This window comes from Orcinus orca, chromosome 1, assembly GCF_937001465.1.
Source record: "Orcinus orca chromosome 1, mOrcOrc1.1, whole genome shotgun sequence".
Lineage (NCBI taxonomy): Eukaryota > Metazoa > Chordata > Mammalia > Artiodactyla > Delphinidae > Orcinus > Orcinus orca.
This window is the reverse complement of record NC_064559.1, coordinates 62,514,596-62,528,263: the sequence shown is the minus strand read 5'-3', so window position 1 is coordinate 62,528,263 and position 13,668 is coordinate 62,514,596. Positions and strand designations below refer to the sequence as shown.

General features: G+C 41.0%; 1 protein-coding gene across 1 annotated transcript in view; it reads right to left on the bottom strand.

The window, feature by feature from the left end:
• The window catches only part of ADCY10 (adenylate cyclase 10), a 118,407-nt gene that overhangs the window by 30,921 nt on the left and 73,818 nt on the right, over window positions 1-13,668 (bottom strand). The window contains exons 19-21 of the mRNA XM_049716225.1: window positions 10,547-10,675; window positions 8,666-8,947; window positions 8,253-8,543 (exon numbers count right to left, since the gene is read on the bottom strand). Of these exons, the coding sequence (XP_049572182.1) occupies window positions 8,253-8,543; window positions 8,666-8,947; window positions 10,547-10,675 (702 nt within the window). The remainder of the gene's footprint in view (window positions 1-8,252; window positions 8,544-8,665; window positions 8,948-10,546; window positions 10,676-13,668) is intronic.

The following is a 13,668-nucleotide window of genomic DNA, read 5'->3' as shown; positions in this document are numbered from 1 at the left end:
TCTCACTCCCTCTTGTGAGAACACCAGAATCACAACTAACTGCTGGACAATCATCGACAGGAAGACACTGGAACTCAGCAGAAAACATACCCCACCATCCAAAGACAAGGAGGAGCCATTATGAGACGGTAGGAGGGGCGCACTCACAGTAAAATCAAATCCCATAACTGCTCGGTGGGCGACTCACAGACTGGAGAACACTTATACCACAGAAGTCCACCCACTGGAGTGAAGGTTCTGAGCCCCACATCAGGCTTCCCAACCTGGGGGTCTGGCAACGGGAGGAGGAATTCCTAGAGAATCAGACTTTGAAGCCTTGTGGGATTTGATTTCAGGACTTTGACAGGACTGGGGGAAACAGAGACCCCACTCTTGGAGGGCACACACAAAGTAGTGTGTGCATTGGGACCCAGAGGAAGGAGCAGTGACCCCATAGGAGACTGAACCAGACCTACCTGCTAGTGTTGGAGGGTCTCCTGCAGAGGCGGCGGGTGGCTGTGGCTCACTGTGGGGACAAGGGCACTGGCAGCAGAAGTTCTGGGAAGTACTCCTTGGTGTGAGCCCTCCCAGAGTCTGCCATTACCCCCACCAAAGAGCCCAGGTAGGCTCCAGTGTTGGGTTGCCTCAGGCCAAACAACCAACAGGGAGGGAACCCAGCCCCACCCATCAGCAGTCAAGTGGATTAAAGATTTACTGAGCTCTGCCCACCGGAGAAACAGTCAGCTCTCCCTACCACCAGTTCCTCCCATTAGGAAACTTGCACAAGGTTCTTAGATAGCCTCATCCACCAGAGGGCAGACAGCAGAAGCAAGAAGAACTACAATCCTGCACCCTGTGGAACAAAAACCACATTCACAGAAAGATAGACAAGATGAAAAGGCAAAGGGCTATGTACCAGATGAAGGAACAAGATAAAACCCCAGAAAAACAACTAAATGAAGTGGAGATAGGCAACCTTCCAGAAAAACAATTCAGAATAATGATAGTGAAGATGATCCAGGACCTCGGAAAAAGAATGGAGGCAAAGATCCAGAATATGCAAGAAATGTTTAACAAAGACCTAGAAGAATTAATGAACAAACAAACAGAGATGAACAATACAATAACTGAAATGAAAACTACACTAGAAGCAATCAACAGCAGAATAACTGAGGCAGAAGAATGGATAAGTGACCTGGAAGACAGAAAGGTGGAATTCACTGCTGCGGAACAGAATAAAGAAAAAAGAATGAAAAGAAATGAAGACAGGCTAACAGACCTCTGGGACAACATTAAACGCAACAACATTCGCATTATAAGGGTCCCAGAAAGAGAAGAGAGAGAGAAAGGACCCGAGAAAATATTTGAAGAGATTATAGTCGAAAACTTCCCTAACATGGGAAAGGAAATAGACACCCAAGTCCAGGAAGCGCAGCGAGTCCCATACAGAATAAACCCAAGGAGAAACACACCAAGACACACAGTAATCAAACTGGCAAAAATTAAAGACAAAGAAAAATTATTGAAAGCAGCAAAGGAAAAACGAAAAATAACATACAAGGGAACTCCCACCAAGTTAACAGCTGATTTCTCAGCAGAAACTCTACAAGCCAGAAGAGAGAGGCATGGCATACTTAAAGTGATGAAAGGGAAGAACTTACAACCAAGATTACTCTACCTGGCAAGGATCTCATTCAGATTCGATGGAGAAATCAAAATCTTTACAGACAAGCAAAAGCTAAGAGAATTCAACACCACCAAACCAGCTCTACAACAAATGCTAAAGGAACTTCTCTAAGTGGGAAACACAAGAGAAGAAAAGGACCTACAAAAACAAACCCAAAACAATTAAGAAAATGGTCATAGGAACATACATATCGATAATTACCTTAAACGTGAATGGATTAAATGCTCCAACCAAAAGACACAGGCTTGCTGAATGGATACAGAAACAAGACCCATATATATGCTGTCTACAAGAGACCCACTTCAGACCTAGGGACACATACAGACTGAAAGTGAGGGGATGGAAAAAGATATTCCATGCCAATGGAAATCAAAAGAAAGTTGGAGTAGCAACACTCCTATCAGATAAAATAGACTTTAAAATATAGAATGTTACAAGAGACAAGGAAGAAACTACATGATGATCAAGGGATCAATCCAAGAAGAAGATATAACAATCGTAAATATTTATGCACCCAACATAGGAGCACCTTAGTACATAAAGCAAATGCTAACAGCCATAAAAGGGGAAATCAACAGTAACACAATAATAGTAGGAGACTTTAACATCTCACTTACACCAATGGACAGATCATCCAAAATGAAAATAAATAAGGAAACAGAAGCTTTAAATGACACAATACACCAGATAGATTTAATTGATATTTATAGGACATTCCATCCAAAAACAGCAGATTACACTTTCTTCTCAAGTGCGCATGGAACATTCTCTAGGATAGATCACATCTTGGGTCACAAATCAAGCCTCAGTAAATTTAATAAAATTGAAATCATATCAAGCATCTTTTCTGACCACAATGCTATGAGATTAGAAATGAATTACAGGGGAAAAAACCGTAAAAAACACAGACACATGGAGGCTAAACAATACGTTACTAAATAACCAAGAGATCACTGAAGAAATCAGAGAGGAAATCAAAAAATACCTAGAGACAAATGACAATGAAAACACAACGATCCAAAACCTATGGGATGCAGCAAAAGCAGTTCTAAGAGGGAAGTTTATAGCTATACAAGCCTACCTCAAGAAACAAGGAAAACCTCAAATAAACAATCTAACCTTACACCTCAAGGAACTAGATAAAGAAGAACAAACAAAACCCAAAGTTAGCAGAAGGAAAGAAATCATAAAGGTCAGAGAAGAAATAAATGAAATAGAAACAAAGAAAACAATAGCAAAGATCAATAAAACTAAAAGCTGGTTCTTTGAGAAGATAAACAAAATTGATAAACCATTAGCCAGACTCATCAAGAAAAAGAGGGAGAGGGCTCAAATCAATAAAATTAAAAATGAAAAAGGAGAAGTTACAACAGACACTGCAGAAATACAAAGCATCCTAAGAGACTACTACAAGCAACTCTATGACAATAAAATGGACAACCTGGAAGAAATGGACAAATTCTTAGAAAGCTATAACCTTCCAAGACTGAACCAGGAAGAAACAGAAAATATGAAGAGACCAATAACAAGTAATGAAATTGAAACTGTGATTAAAAATCTTCCAACAAACAAAAGTCCAGGACCAGATGGCTTCACAGATGAATTCTATCAAACATTTAGAGAAGAGCTAACACCCATCCTTCTTAAACTCTTCCCAAAAATTGCAGAGGAAGGAACACTCCCAAACTCATTCTGTGAGGCCACCATTACCCTGATACCAAAACCAGACAAAGATACTACAAAAAAAGAAAATTACAGACCAATATCACTGATGAAGAGAGATGCAAAATTCCTCAACAAAATACTAGCAAACAGAATCCAACAACACAATAAAAGGATCATACACCATGATCAAGTGGGATTTATCCCAGGGATGCAAGGATTCTTCAATATATGCAAATCAATCAATGTGATACACCATATTAGCAAACTGAAGAATAAAAACCATATGATCATCTCAATAGATGTAGAAAAAGCTTTTGACAAAATTCAACACCCATTTATGATAAAAACTCTCCAGAAAGTGGGCATAGAGGGAACCTACCTCAACATAATAAAGGCCATATAAGACAAATCCACAGCAAACATCATTCTCAATGGTGAAAAACTGAAAGCATCTCCTCTAAGATCAGGAATGAGACAAGGATGTCCACTCTCACCACTATTATTCAACATAGTTTTGGAAGTCCTAGCCACGGCAATCAGAGAAGAAAAGGAAATAAAAGGAATCCAAATTGGAAAGGAAGAAGTAAAACTGATACTGTTTGCAGATAACATGATACTATACATAGAGAATCCTAAAAATGCCACCAGAAAACTACTAGAGCTAACCAATGAATTTGGTAAAGTTGCAGGATACAAAACTAATGCACAGAAATCTCTTGCATTCCTAGACACTAATGATGAAAAATCTGAAAGAGAAATTAAGGAAACACTCCTATTTACCATTGCAACAAAAAGAATAAAATACCTAGGAATAAACCTACCTAGGGAGACGAAAGATCTGTATGCTGAAAACTATAAGACACTGATGAAAGAAATTAAAGATGATACAAACAGATGGAGAAATATGCCATGTTCTTGGATTGGAAGAATCAATACTGTGAAAATGACTATACTACCCAAAGCAATCTACAGATTCAGTGCAATCCCTATCAAATTACCAATGGCATTTTTTATGGAACTAGAACAAAAACTCTTAAAATTTGTATGGAAACACAAAAGACCCTGAACAGCCAAAGCAGTCTTGAGGGAAAAAAATGGACCATGAAGAATCAGACTCCTTGATTTCAGACTATACTACAAAGCTACAATAATCAGGACAATATGGTACTGGCACAAAAACAGAAACATAGATCAATGGAACAAGATAGAAATCCCAGAGATAAACCCACACACCTATGGTCAAATAATCTATGACAAAGGAAGCAAGGATATGCAATGGAGAAAAGACAGTCTCTTCAATAAGTGGTGCTGGGAAAACTGGATAGCTACATGTAAAAGAATGAAGTTAGAACACTCCCTAACACCATACACAAAAATAAACTCAAAATGGATTTGAGGCCTAAATGTAAGACCAGACACTATAAATCTCTTAGAGGAAAACACAGGAAGAACACTCTTTGGCATAAATCACAGCAAGATATTTTTTAATCTATCTCCTAGAGTAATGGAAATAAAAACAAAAATAAAGAAATGGGACCTAATGAAACTTCAAAGCTTTTACACAGCAAAGGAAACCATAAACAAGATGAAAAGACAACACTCTGAATGGGAGAAAATATTTGCAAACAAATCAGTGGACAAAGGATTAATCTCCAAAATATATAAACAGCTCATGCAGCTCAATATTAAAGAAACAAACAATCCAATCCAAAAATGGGCAGAAGACCTAAATAGACATTTCTCCAAAGAAGACATACAGATGGCCAAGAAGTACATGAAAAGCTGCTCAACATCACTAATTATTAGAGAAATGCAAATCAAAACTACAATGAGGTATCATCTCACACCAGTTAGAATGGGCATCATCAGAAAATCTACAAACAACAAGTGCTGGAGAGGGTGTGGAGAAAAGGGACCCCTCTTGCACTGTTGGTGGGAATGTAAATTGATACAGCCACTATGGAGAACAGTATGGAGGTTCCTTAGAAAACTACAAATAGAACTACCATACGACCCAGCAATCCCACTACTGGGCATATACCCAGAGAAAACCATAATTCAAAAAGATGCATGCACCCCAATGTTCATTGCAGCACTTTTTACAATAGCCAGGTCATGGCAGCAACCTAACACCCATCGAAGATGAATGGATAAAGAAGTTGTGGTACATATATACAATGGAATATTACTCAGCCATAAAAAGGAACGAAATTGGGTCATTTGTTGAGACGTGAATGGATCTAGAGACTGTCATACAGAGTGAAGTTAGTCAGAAAGAGAAAAACAAATATCGTATATTAACGCACGTACCTAGAAAAATGGTACCGGTGAACCAGTTTGCAGGGCAGAAGTTGAGACACAGATGTAGAGAACAAACATATGGACACCAAGGGGGGAAAGCCGTAGGTGGGTGGGGATGGTGGTGTGATGAATTGGGCGATTGGAATCGACATGTATACACTGATGTGTATAAAATTGATGACTAATAAGAATCTGCTGTATAAAAAATAAATAAAATTAAATTTAAAAATTAAAAAAAGAAATCTATTCACAGTATATTACTACTTAGTTCTCTAATGGACAGCGTTTTCATAGTCTTAATAATGTAAATACTTGATTGATTTATCTAATGATAATTCTATAACAATATTGGAGGAGAGGTGCCCAAGAGTGGCTTAATAGAGTTTAAATCCTTACCTACCATAGCAAGACTAAAACAGATGATGTCAAATTTGATTTTTAAAAAAGCAGCATTGGGCTTCCCTGGTGGCGCAGTGGTTGAGAGTCTGCCTGCCGATGCAGGGGACACGGGTTCGTGCCCCGGTCCGGGAAGATCTCACATGCTGCGGAGCGGCTAGGCCCGTGAGCCATGGCCGCTAAGCCTGCGCGTCCGGAGCCTGTGCTCCGCAACGGGAGAGGCCACAACAGTGAGAGGCCCGCGTACCGGGAAAAAAAAAAAAAAAAAAAAAAGCACCATTAACATACCACTTAGTATATGGAAGTAATGACTAGAGGGAACATCTAAGTTAAAAATGTTTGCCCCTGAGAAGAAATATTGAACATACATATGCAGGGCAGTAGGTCATGGGACTATTGCTTTTACGGTAAAACTTTCAGGAAATCTAAAAAATGTCTTTATTTAAAGATGTCTAGTTGATACTCTTTTAAATAGGTGAAAAATTATAAGGGAAATAGTCAAACCCTGGCCTCACTCAGGTGGAGGTTCTGTTGAAAGGACATCAGTAGATATGACTCAGAGATATCTGGTAACATATGCTCCAAGGTCAAATGGTTAAGGAACATTGGAGAACCTGAAATAACTGGAGTTGTTTCCTTTGGTGGCCCTAGCCAGCCTGCTTAAGACCAACGAACTACTCAGGCTAAACTGTCTGCTAGCTGCCAGCTGATTCTACCCCTCACCAAATAAATAATTAAAACATACATATATAATATATGTAGTTTATATATAATTTGTTTATATATATAATGTGTATATAAAATAAGACTCACTGATCCCACAGAGTCTGGAATACAGTAGGTCCCCTACATACAAATGAGTTCCGTTCTGGGAACACGTTCATCAAGTCCAATTTGTTCGTAAGTCCAACAAAGTTAGCCTTGGTACCCAACTAACACAATCATCTGTATAGTACTGTACTATAATAAGTTTATAATACTTTTCACACAAATAATACATAAAAAACAAACACAAAAGTAAAGCATTTTTAATCTCACAGTACAGTACCTTGAAAAGTACAGTAGTACCAGCTACATCACTGCTGCTTTTATGCCTGCTTCTGGACATCCTGGGCTTGTAATAAAGATACTGTACTACTGTACTCTATACAGTACTGTGCAGTAAAGTACACAAAAGCACCACCACTTGTAGAGGATGCACACACCTGACAATGTACGCCAGACACATGAACTAACTTACATGACTGGACATGCGAACGCACGTTCACATCTTTGAAAGTTCGCAACTTGAAGGTTCCTATATAGGGGACTTAACTGTATTCTTTCCCTTTTCTCTTATCTCTGTCAGTTGACTCTCTCCTATTAATGCTTTCATTGGTGCTTTGACTATGGCCCTGTGTTGGGATCCTTCACTGAAGATCCCCTGATCCAGTCATGCATCCTCTTCAGCTCTCCATCACCTGCCCTCTAGGTGCCTGTTTTATTCTAGCAGCCCACTACTAGGGGTCTTCTCACACTCCTAGGGGTACTCTTGGGAACAACTTAAAATGATGCCAGGCTGGCTTTTTCTCCCAGGTGAGTTATATCTGATTTATAGGAAACCCTCACACAACCTCTCCCAAACTCTGGGAGGGCAGGTTGATCCTGGTGCAGCCACAGGTGCAGCCACAGGCCACTCTGCCCTCATTAGGTGTGAGGTCTTCTGTGTCATCTAACTGATTCCAAGGAAGACATCTTCCTAGCACTGACGCTCATACATTTTTTTCCACTGGAACCTTGTTTCAAGCCAGACAGAGCAACAACATTTTATCTGCCAAGAAACGCCACTCCCTCTCGGATCTTGCTCTCCGCCCCCACTTCATGTCAGACCCTGCTCCCTACCCGCTACCCTCCTTGGATTCCATCCCTTGGTGCGAAGGAAGCTGGGTCTGTTTTATTCCTTTGGACATTTTAATTTGGGCTCTGGTCACACCCTATTTTGCCAGAGTCCTTACTCCCGAATCCTCCCTGACAGTCTCACAGTGAGATTGGTTCTGCCAACTCAGCTACATGTATACTCCCCAACTTCCTGCCCTGCTGACCTACACTGCTCATGTCTCATCATTCATGGTGCCCGAGCCTGCAGAGGACTTGAAATCCTCATGGTCCAGACCCACTTCTTCTAGGTCTTGTCTCCACGTCCCCCAGTTATAGTTAGGACTAATTAGGAACGAAGAAAGTTTACTTTGAAATCCATGGGACTTAGCCATCTTCCTAATGGTATCCAAGTCCAAAGTGTTGAGCCGGATGTCCACTGCAAAGTGGTGAAAGGGGACGAAGTCTCCACTTCGGCAGTGGTCACACCTGTGGGCGTTTTCTTCCAGAAAGCGGGCACATTTCAAGTGCATGGCTTTCTTCTGGTCTTTCAGCCACAGCTCATAGGCTGTTTTCTGCATCATCGGGCTGCAGAAGCGAATGATGTGGCACTCAATCACCTCACTTTCCAGCTCACAGAGCTCTTCCTCTTCACCATGGGCTAGAGAGGACAGAAAGGCAGTGGGCCATAAGTCAGCCCCTGCTACAAAATACAGATCAGTTCTTTTAGCAAGATGTGCCTTAAACTAAAGGAAATATGGGTCACTTCCAGGCTCTACTTACCCATTCCTTCAGAGGGTGGCTGCAGAGAGAGGGAACGATAATTCACCTCAAACGAGGCCGCGTTCTGTTTTAGGGCTATTCGTAGCTCCTTGCCATTCCGGAAACAGTCAAAGACATTGGATTTCACGAGGGTTGCCAGGGCAGTGATCATCATCTTCATGTTCCAACAAGGGAGAATCTCATACAACAGTTCTGTAGTGAAGGTCAGGCCAATGATGGCTGCACATCTCACCAACATCTGGCGGGACAGGCTCATGCTATCCAGCTGGACCAGAGAGATTTCTGCAGGTGGAAAGCCACACAATAGGGAACTAGTCATCTGTCTTTATCAAATACATTCTAGAGATGGACAACTGTCCTGTTCTCTAGTTCTTGTTCAATAGAACTACACCCAGCTGAGCTAGGCCAAAAGAAGTATTTGCTTAGTACCTATTTCACAGATAGCACTTGTGTCAGGAGTATAAAAGATGGAGATGCTATGACCTAAAAATATGCATGTCCCATTGGCCTTGACAATAAGATGGATTTCAAGGTGTTCTGATTTTGTGTTAAAGTGTGACAAGGGTGTGTGAGGAGAGCAGAGGTCATGCTGAGAAGTGGTCAGAAGGAGAAGGGCCTGCCATCCGTGTTCTGTGTTGACTTCTCCAGCTGCTCATTCTCTGTCTTCTTCACTGGCTGCCCTTTCTCCTGGAACTTCCCAGCAATAAGCTTTCTCTCTATCTGCCTCAGGGATTCAGTTATTCTTGTGACAACCCATTACCATCTCTATGCTCATGACCAAGTGTCAGAGAGCTCCTAGCTCCAATTCCATCTTCTCATCTAAGTTCGCGTATCATAGCTCACATGGCTTCTTGGACATCTTGACCAGGATGTCCTTCTATTACATCACCCTCCTCAGGGACAAAATATGAACTTCTCAATATGTCCACAGAACATTGTAGAAACCGAGCTAGTCCAGATATAAGTAGGGTTAGCAGATGTAAGCTTTTATATGTAGAACAGATAAACAAAGGCTACTGTATAGCACAGAGAACTATATTCAGTATCCTATAATAAACCATAATAGAAAAAAATATTTTAAAAAAAAAGAATGTGGGAATTCCCTGGTCGCCTAGTGGTTAGGATTCCAGGCTTTCACTGCCATGGCCTGGGTTCAAACTGAGATCCTGCAAGCTGCATGGTGTGGCCAAAAAAAAAAAAAAAGAATATATATATATATGTATGTATAACTGAATCATTTGGCTGTACAGCAGAAATTAACACAACATTGTAAATCAACTATACTTCAATAAAAAAAATATTGATTAAAAGAAACCAAGCTAATCCACCTTGCTATTTTAGTAGACATAGTGAATGAAACACAAATGATGCTCTTTTGGAGATAGAGAACTTGAGGTCTCATCCTTGTACTAAACATTTGAAGTTGAACATTTTATAGATGGCATGGATTGGAGCTGAATGCATGCTAGAACACTGCTTGAAATTCATTTTTCTTGAAATAAATAACAGTACATCCCTGATATAAATTCACTTGTTTGTCATTTCTTATGGAAGTAGATAGCAGGAAAAGTATCACTGTTAGATCTTCTCTCTCACTATTTGATTTCTGTTTAATTGAAAATGTACTATACCTCATTCTTTTATGCAGACGAATAAAACTTTGTTCAAATCAGACTCCAGCGTATGCACAGGGGGAAGGTGGCTCCTGTTTAGAAGCAGAAAAGCCAAGCTTGTAATGGAACCTTCCCATTGCCTGGGCAACACACAATAAAAACAAAGCCAGTCTTCTATCTTCCTTTCTCCTTTGTTGGAGGCATCCTAGAGAAAGCAAGAGGGGAATCTAGGTCCTGGAAAATGAACACCAGGTCAAATTTTCTTTACCTTTTAATGATGCTGGCAGTGACAAGTTTTTCAATCTGACACCACTAGCGAGGTTACAGACTTCTTCATTTCCCTCCTCAAGACCAAAAGTAAATTTTTTTAAGTCCTCTGTTGGCTTAGCAAAATTCTCTACAGAGGGGTAAAAGGGAAGAAAAGTTGAGAGTCATTGTCCTATTATTATCTGGATTTTCCAATAAACTTCGAGATGGGTCTCACATGAGAAAGAGCAGGCAGAGATGTGTGTTGGTTTGTAAAGTATTCTGGAATACTGTGTTTTAAGTAAAACTGCTATATGAAAATCAAAATTTACTCAAAACATGTTTTTCCTCCCCTGCCCCCAAGAAAAAAAGGATTGGTAATAACTACAGGATGTCTTCCATAAGACATGCAGTTTTACAAATATAGCTTATATTATATACTTATATATATACTGGTATGCACATTGAAATACCCACACTCGGAGGCAAACACATTCTGTGGAAGACTGTACTCTACTTAAAGATGTGGTTATTGTCAGAAAGAGATATTAAAAATGGTGAAGATTTCACGATGGCGGAGTAAGACGTGGAGGTCACTTTCTCCCCCACAAATACATAAGAAATACATCTATATGTGGAACAACCCCTACAGAACACCTACTGAATGCTGGCAGAAGACCTCAGACTTTCCAAAAGGGTGTGCGAGGAGAGGGGATTCAGAACACCGCCTAAACGAGCTCTAGAGACAGGTGCGAGCTGTGACTATCAGCGCAGACACCAGAGACAGGTATGAAACGCTAAGGCTGCTGCTGCAGCCACCAAGAAGCCTGTGTGCGAGCACAGGTCACTATCCACACCTCCCCTCCCAGGAGCCTGTGCAGCCCGCCACTGCCAGGGTCCCGTGATCCAGGGACAACTTCCCTGGGAGAACACACAGCGCACCTCAGGCTGTTGAAACATCGTGCCGGTCTCTGCGGCCACAGGCCCGCCCCGCACTCCGTGCCCCTCCCTTCCACCCCCCCACCCCCGGCCTGAGTGAGCCAGAGCCCCTGAATCAGCTGCTGCTTTAACCCCGTCCTGTCTGAGAGGGGAAGAGATGCCCTCAGGCGATCTACACGCAGAGGAGGGGCCAAATCCAAAGCTGAAACCCAGGAGCTGTGAGAACAAAGAAGAGAAAGGGAAATCTCTCCCAGCAGCCTCAGGAACAGCGGATTAAATCTCCACAATCAACATGATGTACCCTGCATCTGTGGAATACATGAATAGACAACGAATCATCCCAAATTAAGGAGCCGTGTGGATGAAAGGCTCTCGGTGCTGCAGCCAGGAGTCACTGCTGTGCCTCTGAGGTGGGAGAGCCAACTTCAGGACACTGGTCCACAAGAGACCTCCCAGCTCCACATAATATCAAACGGCGAAAATCTCCCAGAGATCTCCATCTCAACACCAGCACCCAGCTTCACTCAACGACCAGCAAGCTACAGTGCTGGACATCCTATGCCAAACAACTAGCAAGACAGGAACACAACCCCACCCATTAGCAGAGAGGCTGCTTGAAAATATAATAAGTTCACAGACACCCCAAAATGCACCACCGGACGTGGTCCTGCCCACCAGAAAGACAAGATCCAGCCTCATCCACCAGAACACAGGCAGCAGCCCCCTTCACCAGAAAGCCTATACAACTCACTGAACCAAACTTACCCACTGGGGGCAGGCACCAAAAACAACAGGAACTATGAACATGCAGCCTGCGAAAAGGAGACCCCAAACACAGTAAGTTAACCAAAATAAGAAGACAGAGAAATACACAGCAGATGAAGGAGCAAGGTAAAAACCCAATAGACCAAACAAATGAAGAGGAAATAGGCAGCCTACCTGAAAAAGAATTCAGTAATGTTAGTAAAGATGATCCAAAATCTTGGAAATAGAATGAAGAAAATACAAGAAACGTTTAACAAAGACCTAGGAGAATTAAAGAGCAAACAAACAATGATGAACAACACAATAAATGAAATTAAAAATTCTCTAGAAGGAATCAATAGCAGTATAACTGAGGCAGAAGAACGGGTAAGTGACCTGGAAGATAAAATATTGGAAATAACTATCACCGAGCAGAATAAAGAAAAAAGACTGAAAAGAATTGAGACAGTCTCAGAGACCTCTGGGACAACATTAAATGCACCGACATTCTAATTATAGGGGTCCCAGAAGAAGAAGAGAAAAAAAAGGGACTGAGAAAATATTTGAAGAGATTATAGCTGAAAATTTCCCTAATATGGGAAAGGAAATAGTCAATCAAGTCCAAGAAGCACACAGAGTCCCATATAGGAAAAATCCAAGGAGAAACATGCCAAGACACATATTAATCAAACTATCAAAAATTAAATACAAAGGAAATATATTAAAAGCAGCAAGGGGAAAGCAACAAATAACATACACAGGAATCACCATAAGGTTAACAGCAGATCTGTCAGCAGAAACTTTGCAAGCCAGAAGGGACTGGCAGGACATATTTAAAGTGATGAAAGGGAAAATCCAACAACCAAGATTACTCTACCCGGCAAGGATCTCATTCAGACTCGACGGAGAACTTGAAAGCTTTACAGACAAGCAAAACCTAAGAGAATTCAGCACCTCCAAACCAGCTTTACAACAAATGGTAAAGGAACTTCTCTAGGTAGGAAACACAAGAGAAGGAAAAGACCTACAATAAAAAACACAAGACAATTAAGAAAATGGTAATAGGAACATACATATGGATAATTACCTTAAATGTAAATGGATTAAATGCTCCAATGAAAAGACATACACTGGCTGAATGGACACAAAAACAAGACCCGTATATATGCTGTCTACAAGAGACCCACTTCAGACCTAGGGACACATACAGACTTAAAGTGAGGGGATGGAAAAAGATATTCCATGCAAAAGGAAATCAAAAGAAAGTTGGCGTGGCAATTCTCACACCAGACAAAATAGACTTTAAAGACTATTACAAGAGACAAAGAAGGACACTACATAATGATCAAAGGATCAATCCAAGAAGAAAATATAACAGTTGTAAATATTTATGCACCCAACATAGAAGCATCTCAATACATAAGGCAAATGCGAACTGCCATAAAATGGGAAATCGACAGT